We start from the raw sequence: 17,848 nt of genomic DNA on the forward strand, positions 1-17,848 counted from the left end.
TCTCTCCCTTCCTCAGTGGCTGCTGTTATAGGAGCTTGGTCTTGCCTGTCCCTGTCTAGGGGCTCAAGGAAGAGGTTTGGGGATTCAGATTTATGATCTAGTTTCCAGAGCAGGAGGCCGCACAAAGATTTGGCTCCAAAGCCCCAATTCCTCATAAAGGGAGTGTGTGCCTGGTACCTCCTCGATGTCCTGTCTTACCCTTGGGGCCCATGGTAATGGGAGATGGGGATCCAGGTTTGTCTCTCTAGAAACAGGAACCTTAGGACTCATGGGTTAGAGCAGGAATTACATCTTTTCTGACAAGAAAATGACGGATTTGACCGAGACCCGTCAGAGGGCCTAAAGCAAGCCCTCTGCTGTCTTTCCTGCTCTCCTCTCTCTGGGTTTGCTTCTGTCCATCGCATTCCCCCACACTGACGTTCAGAAGACTTGAAAGTATCCAAGGGAGGGCCATGCAGGGACCAGCTGTTCACAGGTATTTGTTCCTTTCTGACTTTCACATGCTTCCCAGCATCCACCTCTTTGCCTCAGACCCAGTCCCTGGCCTCAGGAAGCTCACAGTCTGTCACGGGCAACAGACATGGACCTGTGCTGTAGAGAAGCTCCCAGGACCTGCGGAGCACAGAGGCAGCACCCTAACCCAGCAGGGTCAGAGAGGTCAGAGAAAGCTCCCTGGAGGAGTGAATAGGAGTGAATTTCCAGTTGTCCAGGTGAGGCATGTGAGTGACACCAGCAAGTACCATGGCACGTGCTTTCCTCCCAGCACCTCCACCCCAAACGAGTTTCATCTTCTACCTCCAAGTGAGTTGTTGCCTGTCCTGGAGTCCCCCTACCTCTCTTCAATGCCTCACTCCTAGAGCACTGGGTAAAGTTCAGGCCCAAAATTCTATCTCTCCACCATCAGGCCTGGCAGCTGCCAGAGAAGGTCCCAGAGTTCCCTGCAGGTGGCATTTCTACGGATCTTGGCTACACTTATAGTAAAGCACACATGTGGCCGACGTCCTCATGTTGGGCAGAAGTGGCAGGCAGGGCTGTTCAGAGCCTGATGGGTCAGAGGAGGCCCGGACTCTCTGGGAAGACTCCCCCGACCAGGAACCAGAGGAGCAGAGGAAGGGACCAGACTGTAGACAGAGGGCCCTGACCCATGGCTGCAGGGAAACAGAGGAAGAGAGATATTTAGGGGTGAAGTGAGTTACGCAAAGAAACAAGACAAAAAACAAGCAGGGTGAGCTGGAAACACTGGTGCCTACAGTGCGATGGGAGACAGAGATGAAGAGCAAGAATTTAGAGAGGTTGGGAAACGATATTTGCAAACAACAGCTTTGACACGGGGCTATTATCCAAAATATATAAAGAACTCAGACAACTCAACAGCAAGCAAACAATCTAATTTAAAAAATAGGCAGATGACCTGAGCAGATACCTCTCTCAAGAAGACATACAAACGGCCAACAGATATATGAAAAGGTGCTCAACTTCACTAGCTATTAGGAAATGAAATCAAAAACTACAATGAAATGCCACCTCACACCTGTTAGAACGGCTGTTATCAACATGACAAGTAATAAGTGTTGGAGAGATTGTGGAGAAAAAGGAACCCTCATTTACTGTTGGTGTGAATGTAAACTGGTGCAGCCACTGTGGAAAACAGTATGGAGGCTCCTCAAAAAATTAGGAATAGAGTTACCATATGACCCAGCAACCCCTTTTTTGGGGTATCTACCTGAAAATTTTGAAAACATTTATTCACAAAGATAGATGCACCCTTATCTTCACTGCAGCATTATTCACAGTGGCCAAGACATGGAAACAAAGCGTCCTTTGATAGATGATTGGATAAAGAGGGTGTGGTGTATATATACAATGGAATACATAAGAAAAGATGAAATACTGCCATTTGCAACAACGTGGATAGAAATATTATGCTAAGCGAAATAAGTCAGAAAAAAGTTAAGAACCATATGGGGGGCCCTAGCTGGTTTGGCTCAGTGGATAGAGTGTCGGCCTGGGGACTGAAAGGTCCTGGGTTCGATTCCAGTCAAGGGCACATTCCTGGGTTGTGGGCTCAATCCCCAGGAGGGGGTATGCTAGAGGCAGCCAATCAATCATTGATGTTTCTATTTCTCCCTCTCCCTCTCTGAAATCTTTAAAAAATTTAAAAAAAAAACATATGGGAGGGTGGGAGTGGGGTGGAAGGGGTCAGTGGGAGGAAAAAGGGTGACATCTGTAATACTTTCAACAATAAAGATAAATTTTTAAAAAAGAACCATGAATTCACTCATTTGTAGGATATAAAACTGAAAGTAACAAATGACCAAACAAAAACTCATGTGCACAGACAACAGTACAGTGGTTACCAGAGGGAAGGGAGTGGGGGGAGTAAAGGGGAAAAGGGTCAAATGTATGGTGATGAGAGGTGATTTGACTTTGGCTGGTGGGCAGGCAGTGCAATCAATACACAGACCATGTATCATAGAAATGTACACTTGAAACCTAAGTAATCTTATTAACCAATGTCACCCCAATAAATTTAATTTAAAAAAATTTAAGGAAGAAGGCAAACAGAGATGAAGAGACTAGGACATACCAGGGTTATAAGGTCTATCCTCCTGCCTTCTATGGACACACATGAGGCATCACAGGGTGGGATGAAATGGGTAGAGATCTGAATCGGAACTAGTGATGCTGATCTTAGCTTCTCTCTCCAAACCCTGGTAGGAGAGGTGCTGGTGGGCCAGAGGTGGGGAGATCTTAAACTTTTCCAGTGCATGAAATTTCATTATCAAACTCAAAGACGCACCCTGGCCAGTTTGGCTCGGTGGATAGAGCGTCAGCATGCGGACTAAAGGGTCCCAGGTTCGATTCTGGTCAAGGGCACATGCCTGGGTTGCGGGCTTGGTCCAACCTGCAGGAGGCAGCCCATCAATGATTCCCTCTCATCATTGATGTTCTATCTCTCTCTTCCTCTCCCTTCCTCTCTGAAATCAATAAAAATATTTTTAAAAAAACACACAACTCAGCCCTAACTGGTTTGGTTCAGTGGATAAAGCATCAGCCTGCGGGCTGAAGGGTCCCAGGTTCGATTCCAGTCAAGGACATGTACCTTGGTTGTGGGCACATCCCCCGTAGGGGGTGTGCAGGAGGCGGCTGATTGATATTTCTCTCTCATCAATGTTTTTAATTCTCTAGCCCTCTCCCTTCCTCTCTGTAAAAAAATCAATAGAATATATTAACAATAAATAAATAAATAAATAAAAACAACTCAAAGAAGCGCCTGGATAGCGTTGCTCAAGAGTTGAGCGTGACTTACGAACCAGGAGGTCTTAGTTGGATTCCAGGTCAGGGCATATGCCCAGGATGCGGGCTCGATCCCCAGCGTGGGGCATACAGAAGGCAGCCAATGAATGATTCTTATCATTGATGTTTCTATCTCTCTCCCTCTCCCTTCCTCTCTGAAATCAATAAAAATATACTTTAAAAAAAACCTCAAAGAAGCAGGTTGGAGGCTGGCGACCTGGCTTCTGGCCCTGGCTCTGACACTGACTCATCCTGTCTCCTTGGGAAAGTCGCTTCCATCTCTGGGTCTTACTTTACTTTGTAATGAGGGTAATACTCCCTGTTCTGCCTCCTTCCGAGAGATTACTGTGCAGTAAAGGATAAAATGAAATGGTAGCGGGGAGGAGGGGCCAGCCTGGACTGGTGGTTCAGAATTTGGTTCTAGGGTCAGTCTGTCTGAACCTCACCCCTTACTAGCTGTGTGGTGTAGGGCTGGTTGCTTCACTTCTCTGTGCCCTGGTTCCCTCATTTGTAGAACAGGGGTGATGACAGTACCCACAGCTGGCTCTTGGTGTGGATTCATGGTCTGGTGCGCCTGGAACTCTGAGTGGTGCTGTGTCATGAAGAATGGTGAGGACACAGTGGAGGCTGGGGCTCCTTTTTGTCCACTGTTCACAGAGCCCAGAGGGAGGGAGGAGAGACTCACGAGGAGGGCAGCTGTGGTTTCTTCCCTGGGAATGGCCTGTTCCAATAGGTTCCCTTGGAAAAGCCTGTTCCCACCTAGAGAAGCGGTGTCCCAGGTGGGCCCTGGCACAGCAGGTGTTGAAGGGAAGGGAAGTCATGGCTGAAAGTGACCTGGGAATCATCTAATCCGATTGGTTTTTTATACAGATAGGGAAACTGAGGCCCAGAGAGGGAATAATTGGTCACAAAGAGAGTTAGGGCAGGGCCTGGACTAGAGCCCAGGTCTCTAATACCGGCCTCCACCTTGGAAGGTGGTCTGAGGGAGCGCTGAGGGCAGTCACGGGGACAGAGGGCTCCCCAGGTGAGGGAGAGGAAGGCCCGGGGGGGACTGTGTGAGATCGGCCCTGCCCTCCATCACCTCTGTGAGAAGGACCTCTCTGGGGCCTGATCAGCTGTCTTCTGTGAGGGAGGAGGCCCCAGAGAGGGGGCAGGTGTGTCAGCTCTCCCAGCCACTGCCCCTTACATCCCCTGGGAGAGGTTAGCAATCCCCACAGGTGTCTGCTCTAGAGGGTTAATTTACTTTTTATTTTTTATTAGAAGAGGGTGGTTTTTCTTATAAAGGAGCCACCCAGGGCAGCCTGCGCATCCCCCAGCGGAGCCCCTGTCCCAGGGACTACAGCCCTACCTGAGTTTTCTAGCCGGCAGGGCCTAGACTTGCACTGCTTGTCTGTAGAGAAGAAACAGAAAAGAATCAAAGACTTAATAGTCCTCAGGGTGGGAAGTGGCCCTGTGGGCCACCCCTGACTTGCTCTAGGAAAGCTGGTACTTTCTCCTCAAATTCTGCTTCCTCTGGTGACACCTCCCTTGCCCAGGTTTGACTTGATTTGTGGGCAGCGGGGCCAGAAGGGACCCAGCCCTCAAAAACCAGGCCTGTTCTACGTACTCCTGCTGCTCCGTCATCTCCCTGCCACACCCACCTCTGCCTCTCCGAGCCCATCCCAGGCAAACACAGGCTAGTTTATGTTCTGTGCATGTCTTCCTCACCTCTGGCACCTCACGCCCTCATGTCCAAGGTGGGGACTGAAGCCACACAGGACATTTTCCCCTGGTAGATGTGGTCCCCAGTTCCAGCAGACAGTCTGCCTCTAACTATGAAAACGGCCTTGCCAGCCCCTGGGCATTGCTCAGCCAGGACCAGTAGCCCCCAGTTTCCACAGAGTAGGAACCTGGGCCCATCCTCATGATTTCTCCTTTGGCTGGTCCCAGGGGGATGGACAGGAAGAGTATCTGAGACCTACCACAGCCTGAACTGGACCTTAGGGGCACAGCACCCACGTGCGGTCTCCCCGCCCCCTCCAGCCCACAGGACAGCATAAATAAACACTCTCCTGTTGGAAACTGAGGCTGGGGCTCTTGTCAATTCTGGCAGCAATGACCTGTGTGTCAGTACTGTAGCTAGAAACTAATCCCCTTCTGGCTTCCAGCCGGGAGAAAGCCTGACCAGGTCTGTTTGGCCCTCAAATGGCCAAAGGCCGCTGCCTCGGTCAGAAAACCCTCTTCAGCCTTCCAGCAGGCAGGTGACCAGCTCTGGTTCAGACACCACCAGGGACGAGAAGCCTCCAGCCTCAGAAGGTTCTGTCTCCCCTTAGATCAGTGGTTCCTAACCTGTGGGGTCGCAATCCCTTTGGGGGTCGAACGACCCTTTCACAGGGGTCGCCTAAGACCATCGGAAAACACATATGTAATTACGTATTGTTTCTGTGATTAATCACTATGCTTTGATTATGTTCAATTTGTAACAATGAAGTTGGGGGTCACCACAACATGAGGAACTGTATTAAGGGGTCACGGCATTAGGAAGGTTGAGAACCACTGCCTTAGACGGAGGGACAGAGGTGGTAGGAAGGGGCGTACAGGACAGTCTGAGCCCCTCTCACGGTTGGTCGGTTTCCCTGCATTCCCTGGAAACAGGGTGGGAAGCTCCCCTTCTGCACAGGTGCTCCCCCGCAGGCCCCTCTCACCTTTGATGTACTCGCAGTTGTACATGCTGTGCTTGCCCAGGGCCCGCAGGTAGATGCGGGTGGGACCCTGGGCAGGTCTGCTGCTGTTGATCACCTGGAAGGTCTCAAAGGGGGGGATCAGCACCTCCTCCTCCTCGGGGAAGAAGGAGTAGCCCCTGATAGGGACACCAAGGCAGGTCCAGATGCCAAAGAAGGTTTCCTCGCCGAAATGCTGGGCTGTGGCGTTCTTCAGGGACGCCGAGGCAAAGCCCCCCAGCCGGATGGTGACCCCAGGCCCTGCTGGCTGGAAGCGCAGGCCTTGCACCCCTCGGAACACCTGGCGGCACTGGGGAGAACGCTGGGCCCTGCTCAGCAGCTGCAGGGCCTCGGTCAGCAGGAAATGGAACGTCTTGAAGGAGAAGTGCTGGAGGTAGTGGACGCGGGTGCGGCCCGCCTCGCGCAGGGCCGCATTGAACTCCTTGTGCAGGGGGGTGTTGGCCGTGTAGGCCAGGAGGGCCACCCCATGCTCATCACGGAAGCCGGGGGGTGGTGGGGACATCGGGGTGTGGCTGAGGCCCCACTCTGGCCCCCAGGCTTTGCGCTCCTGCCATTGGCTGCTGGCCAGCACCCAGCTGTCAGCATACACTTTGTTGGCCTGGAACTCCGTGCGGTTGAGATCTGGGAGAGCAGCTGTCATGGCTGCTGCACAGCCAGCATACTGGTCATCGAAGGAGGTTGGGGCCATATCCAGGGGCCTTTCTTGAGAGAAGAGTCCTCGTCGTGTGATGGGGTGGCTCTGAGGGAGAGGGAGCAGCAAGGACTGAGAGGATGGGCCCTAGGAGTATGGGAGCCCTATCCCCTTTTCCCCTTCACTGAGCTGAGAAAGACACTATAAGGGCCCCAAACACACCTGGAGAGGGAGGGAGAGGTTGGGGTTTGGGGCTGTCCCCTCAGGCCGAGCGAGTCCCCAGGGAAGCATCAGGCATTCTCTCCTCCCTCTGCTCCTCCTTTCAGAGTTCAGAAGAAGCTGGCCTCCCTGCTGGCATGGGGACAGCAGGGGATGACCATACCTGAAGTGCTTCCATGAGGACTATGGACACAAGCAGCAGAGTCATCGTAGCAGGAGTCTGCATGTTGGACGTGACCTTGGGTAAGTTACTGTCTCTTTTGGGGTCTCAGTTTCCTCATCTGGAAAATGGGAATGTTAACCTATACAGTTTAATAAACATTCATTGACATCTGGCACAGAGTCACAACATAGAAGTGGAGGCTCAGAAGAGAGAGAGAGGACCCTTCTTGCTGGAAGCAGCATGGGAGACTTCCTGGAAGAGGTGACATGTGACAGGGACTTGCAGGATGAATAGGAGAATAAGGCTTCAGTCAGTGGAGACAAGGAGAGAAAAGTTTAGAGTTTGGAGTAGGAAGAAGCAGGAATGAGAAGAGCAAAGGTATTGGAGTAGGAACTCTCAGGATGTAAAGAGTAAGAGGCATTTTGTCTATTGTGGCAGAACTTGCAGTGTGGGAATGTCAAAAAGATTTGGGCTGCCTGGCCAGTGTGGCTCAGTGGTTGAGCTGTTGAGTGTTGACCCAAGAACCAAGAGGCCACTGGTTCGATTCCTGGTCAGGGCATATGCCAGGGTTGTGGGCTCCATTCCCAGTATGGGGCGTGCAGGAGGCAGCCGATCGATGATGTTCCTCTCTCGTCGATGTTTCTCTCTCTCTCCCTCTCTCTCTAAAAATCAATAAAAACATATAAAAAAGAAAAGATTTGGGCCAATCACGATGGAGCTTGACTGCCATGATGAGAAGCCGCAGCTGCACCTGGGGGACCTAAGGCTGGAACAGGGCAGAACAGGGGAACGGTCAGCAGTGGGGACCACACACAGCAAGACTCCAGAGACAGCTTAAAGCAGGGCCTGGAATCCAGAGGCCTCCCTGCTCCCTCCATCCTGCTGAGAGCTGAGCTCTCATTCCCTGAGTCCTCATTCCTTGAGTCCTCAACTGCTTCTGGGGCCGGGACAGATGTAGATCCCCAGGCGGTGAGGAAAAAGGACTCGGTGAGGGGGAGAGGACAGAGGGTACCTGTTTCCCCAAGGAAAGCTGGAGAGAACCACAGCCTCCTGCACCCTGTGGGTGGGCACACTGGGGGTCCAAAGTAGTACCAAGAAGAAGGCATCCCAGCTTTGGGTCAGGGTGGGAACAGACAGTTTCTAAGCCAGTGCTGCTGCTGCTTTTCTGTTTATTTTATTATAAAGCAATGCATGCTTATGAAAAAAGAAATGCAGGAGTGAAACACAAAATCCAAGTTCCCTTCTTTCTTCCCTTGGCACTCCCCTTCTCACTCTTATCCTTGCCTGCTAGCAGGGAGGGGGGTGACCTGTGATAAAAGTACCTTTCAGGAAAGGAGACATATGTAATACTCTTTGTAATACTTTAAAAAAAAAAGTACCTTTCAGGACCTTTCCCTATGCACATACAAATAATATTTTAAATATACGTACATAGCTTTATACATACATTTAATGTATTCAAATACATATACAGTACATAGTTTTCTGCATACAACCTGTTTTTGCTTTTTGTCATTTTTTTTTTTAAACAAAAAGCGAAGCCCGACCAGTGTGGCTCAATGATTGAGCATCGACCTATGGACCAGGAGATGGAGGTTGCAGGCTCAATCCCCAGTGCAGAGCGTGGGGCGGGAGTTGGGGGGAAGCATGCAGGAGGCAGCCATAATTCTCTCTCATCATCGATGTTTCTGTCTCTCTCTCCCTCTTCCTTCCTCTCTGAAGTCAATAAAAAAATATTTAAAAAAAATAAAATCCTATATAATAAAAGGCTAATATGCAAATTGACGGAACAGCAGAATGACCAGTCGCTATGATGTGCACTGACCACCAGGGGGCAGACACTCAAAGCAGGAGTTGCCCGCTCATGGTCCGTGAACTCCCACAGGCAGCGCCGCTCAGCCAGAAGCCTGGCTCACGGCTGGCAAGCACAGACGCTCTATCCACCAAGCCAAACCGGCCAGGGCGGTATCTGCTTTTTAATTAATATCTCTTCTCACTAAAAGGATCAATCATAACTTTAATTTTAAAGTTTTTACTTACTTTTCTAAAGGGTAGTACATTTTTATTGTTCAAAATTTCAATAGTCCAAAGGCATCCAGTGAAATGTGTTTTTCTCACTAATTCCCCAATTCCAACCTCATCTCCTAGAGGCAACCAATGTGACTGTTTCTTTGTGTATCCTTCCAGAAGTACACTACGCACACAACAAGCAAATCCACAGGCATTTCTGCTTCCCTTCTTTTGCACAAATGATAATGCAGTCAGTGGTTCTTTATCTTTGAGAATCTGATGAAAGCTAAGACCTCTCCTCAGAAATGGATACCTACACCTTCACACGAATATTTCACAAATTGCCTAGCTGGTGTGGCTCAGTGGTTGAGCATCAACCTATGAACCAGGAGGTCACAGTTCCATTCCCAGTCAGGGCACATGCCTGGGTTGCGGGTTTGATCCCCCAGTGGGGGGGGGGGGGAGGGGGTGGCGTGCAGGAGGCAGCCGGATTCTCTCTCATCATTGATGTTTCTATCTCTCTCTCCCTCTTCCTTCCTCTCTGAAATCAATAAAAATATATTTTAAAAAACACAAAACGTTTTACAAATTTCAGGTGGTTATGCCTCTTCCCCAGTGTCACTCAGGTTAAGCATCCCTGCTCCATCTTCCCCTCTGGCTCTTGGTAGGACCTAAGTTTTGACAGTTCATTGACTCTAAGACACTGGGATTCTATGTGTTTATAATGTTATGAGTCTCCAAATATAAGATCCTACATCTTGCCAATGTACAATTTAAATTGAAGCCTGAGCTTCTCCAGGCAGTAGAGTTAGCAGCAATATTTATCAAGTTCAGCATGTCCCAAGCTGAATTCATTATCTTCTCTCAACAAAAAAATTTTTGAGCATCTGTAATGTATCAGGCACTGAGGATAAAATTATGAACAGCAGCCCTGGCTGGGTGGATCAGTTGGTCAGAGTGTTGTCCGTACACGAAAAAGGTTGTAGATATTCCCAGTCAGGGCACATATCTAGGTTACAGGTTAGATCCCTGATAGGGGGCATGTACAGGAGGCAACCAATTGATGTTTCTTTCTCTCTCTCTCTCTCTCTCTCTCTCTCTCTCTCAAACAATAAACATATCCTCAGGTGAGGATAAAAAAAATTATGAACAACAAACCCACACTCCTGCTTCTTTAAGTTCTTTTGAAGTGGAAATGGAGCTGGAGTAATTGCAAGTCGCATGTGATGCATGCTGCAGAAGGAACCAAAAGAGCCTAACAGAAACAAATTGTACCAGGAGTGAGGTTTCAGTGAAGAGCTGACCAGAGGAGGCACAGAGTACATAGAATTGAAAACAGCATCACCATGAGCCATAAAACATGAGACTCTGCTCCCCAACTCCAAGAGGGAATTCTAATGGGCAGGGTGTGTCGCAGCAAAATCTACTTGAACTCTTGGCTGTGGTCCCTTGGAATCCACACAAGAAGCTTGAGCTTCTATAATAGACTAGAGGCCCAGTGCACGAAATTCATGCACGGAGGGGGGAGGTCCCCTCAGCCCAGCCTGCACTCTCTCTAATCCGGGGCCCCTCGGGGGATGTCCGACTGCCGGTTTAGGGCTGATCCCAGGGATCAAGCCTAAACCGGCAGTCGGACATCCCTCTCACAATCCTGGACCACTGGATTCTAATCGCTCACCTGCCTGCCTGGTTGCCCCTAACTGTCCCCGCTTCCGGCCTGATCACCCTTCACTGCCCCCCCTGCAGGTTTAGTTGCCCCTAACTACCCCCAGCTGCTGGCCAAGTTGCCCCCAACTGCTCCCTCCCTGCCGGCCTGGTTGCTCCTAACTGCCCTCCCCCCCACCCCTGCCGGCCTAGTCACCCCTCACTGCCCTCCCTGCCAACCTAATCACCCCCAACTTCCCTCCCCCTGTTGGCCTGGTCGCGCCCACCTGCCCCCCTGCTGGCCTGGTTGCCCCTCATGGCCCCCACACCGGCCTGGTCACCCCATGTAGTCTGCTATTCAGTCATTTGGTTATCCCTCACTAACCTCCCTGTCGGCCTGGTCGCCCCACGCAGCCTGCTTGTTCAGTTGTTTGGTCATCCCTCACTAATGCCCCTGCCAGCCTGGTTGTAGGCAGCCATCTTGTGAGGGTGTGAGGGTTAATTTTCATACTACCTCTTTATTATGTAGGATCCTCTCTTTCTTGTGGAGAATACAGCCCATGTTACCCTAATGGGCTGAACATATGACTCCAGACTGGTGCTCTACCATCCTGGCCATTGTGATTGGTTCATGGATGGACGCATGACAAAAGCAAGGCCAATCAGGGTCTCTCAGGACAGAACCCAACCTCCTCTGGTGTTTGAGGCCCTCGGTGAGGGGCCCTCTGGGACCTCTTTAGCCTCCTGCCCCACCACCTCTGCTTGGCTTCTACAGTACAGAGCAAAGTTCCAGCCAAGGCTCTGCTATCTTCCTCTCCGTGGCTCTGCACACACTGCCATTTGCTGGGAATGCCCTTCCTTTGCTACTCACTTTTCCAGGCTTAGCTCAAGGGTCACCTCCTCCAGGAAGCCCTCTGGGCTCCTGTATCACTCCATGGTTTTCTGTGTCCATCCTGATCATACAGTGCTGCTCTCAGGTGTCTGAGGGCAGGGACTTGTATGATCCATTCTTGGTCTCCAGAGGTCAGCCCAAGGCTAGGCCCAGGTGAGGTCTCCCGGAATATTTGCTGAGAATCTGAGAGGCTCTCTGGGTGCAATTAGCAAGGTAGACCACTGCAAGGAGGTGGATCAATGACTTTGGGGACCAGTGTTGTGGGCTAATGGAGTGGGGGGCCAGAGTAACTGGGAGGCTTGGGAGTTAAGGAAGTGGAGGCACCAGGCAGCCCCTTTTCATATTCCAGCTGCCCTTCTGTCCTCATCTGCTCAGAACCCTTCTTATCAGTTTCCCTTTATTCAGGCCCTCGCTGAACAATCCTCTCTGGGGATGTGAGTTCAAATGTCTCCCCAGGAATCCCCAAATTCCCCAGTGGCCCCAAACTTCTCTCCCAAAGGTACTATGGCCTGAATGTTGTGCCCCCAAAATTCACCTGTTGGAATCCTAATGTCTGTGTGATGGTATTAGAAGGTGGAGCCTCTGGGAGGTGATTAGTTCCTGAGGGTGGAGCCTACTTGAATGGGATTAGTGTTCTGATAAAAGAGACCCCACAGAGCTCCCTTCCACCCTGTGAGCACAGTGAAAAGGTATGGGCTGTGATCCAGGAGGGGGGGCCTTCACCTGACGGTGCTAGCACCCTGACCTTGGACTTCCAACCTTCAGAAGTAGGAGATACAGATACAGCAGATTAAGGTAAAAGACTCCCTAAAACTTGTCCTAATGATTCCACCATTAATACCCCAAATTTCCCCTAAAAAATACCCTGCCCAGTGCTGGGAAAGGGTGGTGTGCCCCTTACCTAGGGCTTCTCCAGGGCAGGGAAGCTGGTGTTGGTCTCCTGTGATGGCCGCCAGGGGAGGGGGAGGGCAGGTTCTTCCTTTATACTGTACCTCCCCCACACAGCTGCTCAGAAAGGTGACACTCCCCCATCTATTTCTGGATATCTCCTCCAGGCTCAGGAACACTAGCCTCTGCCCAGTCTGCCCTGGGCCAGTGCTCTCCCCATAAATAAAAGGAACCCCTGAAGCTAGAGACAAGGTGGGCAGGGGCATGGAGGCTCCAGGCTGGAACAACGGCCTCCTGCCTGGATTTGGTCCTGGGCTCAGCACCCCTGGCCTCAGAGAACATTTCCTCAGGTTTGTTCCTTTCAGGTGAGCATGGAGACTCACCTAAGGTGAAGGAGAGATTCCCAGATCAAGAAGGCTGGTCTGGGTCCCAGCTCCAGCGCCGATTTGCCATGTAATCTTGGAGGACTTCCTGCCTCACTCTGTACCTGTTCAATGGCTAGATTTGACTCCATCTCTTGGGGCCTTTCTTGGGTTTCCAAGTCTTGGGAACAATTCCCCAAAGCCACAGGGTGGAGAGAGGACGAAGCCATGATCCCATTAGACCTGTTCCCAGGAACGGTCTCAGCAGGACTTACTGTCCCAGACAGTATCTTCCGTTCCAGCAACAGCAAACGCTCCAGTCCCTCCAGGCAGGCAGGGTATGGAAGCAGATGCTGCTTTTCACAGTAATGCTGAACAGTAGAGTGGCTTCTGATTTTCTTCTAATCAAGGGGACCTTGGGGGTGGCCAGTCTCTTTGGAGGGGCAGAAGGACTTGTCTTGAAGCTGCTTGCCTGACAAGCATTCTTGCTTTTTGGGATGCCACTCTTTCTTCTTTTCTTTTCTTTTTTTTTATTTTGGAGAGGAAAAAAGAGGGAGAGATAGAAACATCAATGATGAGAGAGAATCATTGATTGCCTGCCTCCTGCATGCCCCCCACCAGGGACTAAGCCAGCAACCCGGGTATGTGCCCTGACTGGGAATTGAACCGTGACCTCGTGGTTCATAGGTTGATGCTCAACTGCTGAGCCACGCCAGCTGGGCTGAAATGCCACTCTTTCCACCTCCCACCTTCACCCAAGCCCAAACACAGTTCACCTTTCTTATTAGTCTATAGAAAGGCTTTTTGGAAAAAGCAGGATTCGAGGTGAAGGAAATTTTTTATTTGGTTGGTATCTGAGGGGATGGGGATTAGGGATGGGGCTAACTAAACTAATGAGCCAGACTAGGATGGAAGCCTGCGGTAAATCTAATCTCCATGCCCACCTCAGCCCCAGCAGGAAGTGGGCAGAGTCTTCAGTCCTGACAGTCAGGAACCCCAACTCCTCTGGCCATTTTGGGGGCTACCTCTCTCGCCCCTAGAGGATCAGGCCCTCAGAAAGTTCTTCCCAGAGCTGCTTACTGATTCCTCGGCTGTCCCGTTCCCCCATTCCCTCTGACTGGGCATCCGAAGCTCAGAGCCAGGTTATTTATAGACTGGCCCACAGTAGGGGAGGGGAAAGGCCAGTGTTTATAAACACGGGTGTGGGGAGAGGAGGGGGGTCGGGCTGGACCTTGAGGATCTGAAACTGAGAGCTCTGCATCTGGTCCAACGCCACTGACAGAGAAGGGGGATGAAGAGAAGGGAGGGGTGGGGGCCCTGAAGAGTGGACCATATGCAAATTACATGCAAATCAGCGAGTACGCAAATGCTGACCTGCGGGGGGGGGGGGGCGGGGGAGGGGGGCGGCCCTCGTTGGCTTCCCAGGCCTAAGGGTCTGGCTACCCGGTTAGGCAACCCGGAGGGAGAGGCCAAGTCTCACCAGCTCCCTCCCCCACCCCTGGAATTGCGTGGAGCCAAAGAGGGTCCTGGAGAAAGAACTCGCAGTTTGGGAAGGGGAGTCAGCCGTTCAGCCCCTTCCTCGCCCCTCCTGCTCCCTCGGCCACTGCGTCTGTCGTTGGGCAAGAGAGGTGTTGGGTTACTGCCCGGGGGCTATAGTTAGCTGTGGGACTCAGCGGGTCCGCTGGGTTCCCGGGACCGGCCCGGCCCGTCCAGACACCGACTGACCGACCGGCACCCGCTGGCCTGACCACACCTTCCCGCTCTCTCGGCCTCCGTGACCTCCAGGTGGGTGCCAGGTCCCTGCCCCGCCCCTCGCCAGGTGGAGTCAGATCACCTGGACCAGGGCAAAAAGTCATCGAGGCCGAGGCATGGAGTGTAGGGGCAGGAGTCGGAGGAGCCGAGACTTGGGGCTGTGCTGGTGTGGGGGGCGGAGACAGTAGCACCCAAGCCCTGCCCACTCCCTGGGCCCCGCCCAGGCCTGGGCCCCGTCCTGGACCCTCTTCACACCACAGAAGAAACGGTGTGGGTCTCCTCCTCCAGCCGCTGACGCCAAGGCTCCACCGCTGCCGCTGATCCCACCCGCCTCCGGACCTCGCTCTCCTGTCTGCCCCAGAGATGATGCAGGCTGCTCTGCTGCTCACCCTCAGTTGCCTGGGCCTTCACGCCTTCTGGCAGGTAACTGGGGGAACCATCCCCTGCCACAAAGGAAAGAGCTGGGGGGCGAACTCCTCAAAAATGTCTCCCAGGGACTGTTCTCTAAGACCCCGGTCCTCTTAATCCTCTTCCTCTCTGCAGCCTTCCTCCCTGCAGGGAGCCCCCAGTTCCCATTGCCTCTACCAGAACCCCCATCTTCACCCACTGGTCCTCCTGTGATCCTCCTTCCCGCATACTCATCCCTCCCTAGGAACGGCCTCTAACTTCCTCACCCCCAATTTCCCGTCTCAGGCTCAGGCTAGGCAAAGTGGGTTGGGCCATCCTGGGACCAGGGCTCCTCCCCACCCCTCCCCAGGTCTGGGGGTGACCGCGGGAGAACACTCGGAGTCTCAGAGCTGACAGGGATTTGGTGTGGTGGCTGAGCACTGCCTGAGAGGGAAAGAGTCTGAGGAGGGGGCGGGGTCAGGTAATTGGGACACAGTGGCACATCTGTGCATCATCTGCACACTGCGTCTTAGAGCCAGAACAGCGCTTGGAAGCCAGCTAGCCCCCCTTCCCTCTGAGTGTGGGGACCTCTTTAATGACAAGATGGCCCCTTTTAGGTTGTAGCCTCATAATAGCCCAATGGGGTTGGAAGTATGCATTTATAGGTGGAGAACCTGAAGCCCGGAAGAGTTAAGAGACTGGCCAAGATCCCACGGCTAGTAGGTGATGAACCCATCTCTGACTCCAGTGCCTGTGTTATTTAAGCCCTTGGGCTCTTGCCAAATTGTATACACCAGATATTTGGGCATGAAAGATGAGATTTTGTGTCTCCGAACTGATCTGCCACCAGGTCCCTGTCCAATGCTCTGAATTTATACCTTTTCCTGTGTGGCTCCTCTGTTCCTTACCACATTAGGCCCAGGCTGTTCCCATCCTGCTCCTGGGCCTGGCTCCAGACACCTTCGATGATGCCTACGTGGGCTGCGCAGAGGAGATGGAGGAGAAGGCAGCCCTTCTGCTGAAGGAGGAGATGGCCCGCCATGCGCTGCTGCGGGAATCCTGGGAGGCAGCCCAGGAGGCCTGGGAGCAGAAGCAGCGAGGGCTCACACTGCCCCCTGGCTTCAAATCCCAGCATGGAATCGCCATCATGGTCTACACCAACTCATCTAACAACCTGTACTGGGAGCTGAACCAGGCGGTGCAGACAGGCGGTGTCTCCCGGGAGTACTACATGAGGCACTTCCCCTTCAAGGCCCTGCATTTCTACCTGACCCGGGCCCTGCAGTTGCTACAGGGGAGCAAGGGCTGCAGCAGGGGACCCGGGCAGGTGGTGTTCCGAGGTGTAGGCGCCCTTCGCTTTGAACCCAAGAGGTTGGGAGACTCTATCCGCTTGGGCCAGTTTGCCTCCAGCTCCCTGGATGAGGCAGTGGCCCTCAGGTTTGGTAATGCCACCTTCTTCTCCCTAAGGACTTGTTTTGGGGCCCCCATTGAGGCCCTGTCTGTTTTTCCCAAGGAGCGCGAGGTGCTGATCCCTCCCCACGAAGTCTTCTTGGTCACCAGGTTCTCCCAAGATGGAGCCCGGAGCCTAGTGACTCTCTGGAGCCAAAATAAGACGTGCAGCCACTTTAACTGCGCCTATCTGGGTGGTGAGCTGTGCATGAGGGAAGCAGGACTCGCAAAGAGGGTGAAATAAGCCAAGATGTCCCTATCGATCCCCAGGACCTTCAGGAGATCTAGTTGGTTAAGGTAGAAGTCAGCTGCAGTTACGGTTCTCTGTGACTTAGGTCCTACCAGCTCTTAGAAGGTCCTGTCAGTGTTTTCCAGATCTGTGCATAGTCTCAAATGATTCTGTAAATGTGCTCAAAAGGTTCCATGTGCTATAGAGTCTAATAGAGCAAAAGAGCCCAGTCCAGGGGATCAGCAAGGAGAGAGAAGTGGCAGGAATGCTGCTTTGGATCTCAGGAGGCCCTGGGCTTAACGGGTCCACAGGATACATCTGTGCTATTCCCAAGTGGGGAGGCAGGGACAGAGTGGAGCAGTGACTGGGGCTAGGCAGGGAGCAGGGATGGATAGACTATCTGGGAAGATTTCCTGGGGTAAGGAGGGGGAAAGGAAGCCAGAAGTTTGCATTTAGGGGAAGGGAAAGATGGACTGAGAAGGGGAATGGCCAGTGCCACAGCCTGGTGGGAAGGGGCGTTTGGGGTGTGAGGGTCTGTCTACATGAAGGCTCACCAAGCTGTCTATTCCAGGGGAGAAGAGGCGGGGCTGTATGTCTGTACCAAGTGAGTTGCCCTCCTTCCCCTCCCTCCGCTGCTTTGACTCCTCCCGGCCCTACTGGCCCCTCACCTTCTTTTCTTCTCTCTCCAGCAGGGGGCGCAGCCAGACCCACTGTCCAACAGGGCCTTCTCTCTGCTCTCCTGGAAGACCCTACACTTGGCCCCCATAGGGTTCCAGCTCTTGGGAGAAGGGCCCTTGAAAGTTCAGTGCCTACCACTTAGGAGTCCTGTGAACTGTTGACCTTCATATGAAGAAGGGGGCCTTTGAGCAGCCTCCAGAAGCAAGGACATGGTTTCAGACCCAGCCCTAGAAGCCATCTCCCCAACCACGATGTGGGGGAATCTGAGGCCATGGAAGGGTGGAGACTCCCTGGGACAAGTAAAGGTAGTGCTGTGATGACCTCTTGATTAAACAGTGTTGGAGTGTGGTGACCTCGAATCTCATGGTCAGTTTATTCCATGAGACTGGACCATCTGCCCTGCTCTGGCCTTGCAGGACTGAGGGACTTAAAAGAATGACTTCTTTCTCTCTGTTAGACATGGTCCCCTGTGCAGACCCCTGTCACACCCAGAAGCTTTAACAGCCCGAGGTTCCTCTCAACATCCT

General features: G+C 52.4%; 2 protein-coding genes across 6 annotated transcripts; one reads left to right on the forward strand and one right to left on the reverse strand.

Annotated features, from left to right (window-relative positions):
* Positions 1–273: 273 nt before the first annotated feature.
* Positions 274–12,524, reverse strand: ART1 (ADP-ribosyltransferase 1). 2 transcript variants are annotated; one of them, XM_070425508.1, is made up of 5 exons: positions 12,478–12,524; positions 7,031–7,087; positions 5,982–6,756; positions 4,646–4,687; positions 274–1,148 (listed from the first exon to the last, which is right to left on the reverse strand). In XM_070425508.1, exons 2-5 carry the CDS (start codon positions 7,073–7,075, stop codon positions 1,051–1,053), a joined length of 960 nt encoding a protein of 319 aa, XP_070281609.1. In that variant the 5' UTR covers positions 7,076–7,087; positions 12,478–12,524; the 3' UTR covers positions 274–1,050. The 2 variants fall into 2 exon arrangements, with proteins under 2 accessions (XP_070281609.1, XP_070281608.1); XM_070425507.1 differs by having other exon boundaries at positions 7,031–7,148; positions 12,478–12,523.
* On the forward strand, positions 12,254–17,801 carry ART5 (ADP-ribosyltransferase 5). 4 transcript variants are annotated; one of them, XM_070425510.1, is made up of 6 exons: positions 12,254–12,371; positions 14,867–15,001; positions 15,882–16,611; positions 17,215–17,247; positions 17,333–17,687; positions 17,779–17,801. In XM_070425510.1, the coding sequence occupies exons 2-5, from the start codon at positions 14,942–14,944 to the stop codon at positions 17,461–17,463; spliced, it is 954 nt and encodes a 317-aa protein (XP_070281611.1). In that variant the 5' UTR covers positions 12,254–12,371; positions 14,867–14,941; the 3' UTR covers positions 17,464–17,687; positions 17,779–17,801. The 4 variants fall into 4 exon arrangements, with proteins under 4 accessions (XP_070281611.1, XP_070281613.1, XP_070281610.1 ...); XM_070425512.1 differs by lacking the exon at positions 12,254–12,371 and adding an exon at positions 12,778–12,814; XM_070425509.1 differs by lacking the exon at positions 12,254–12,371 and adding an exon at positions 14,522–14,611.
* The last annotated feature ends 47 nt before the right edge of the window (positions 17,802–17,848 follow it).

Source organism: Myotis yumanensis, unplaced genomic scaffold (genome assembly GCF_028538775.1).
Source record: "Myotis yumanensis isolate MYYU_CA2020_CCGP unplaced genomic scaffold, mMyoYum1.0.hap1 SCAF_10, whole genome shotgun sequence".
Lineage (NCBI taxonomy): Eukaryota > Metazoa > Chordata > Mammalia > Chiroptera > Vespertilionidae > Myotis > Myotis yumanensis.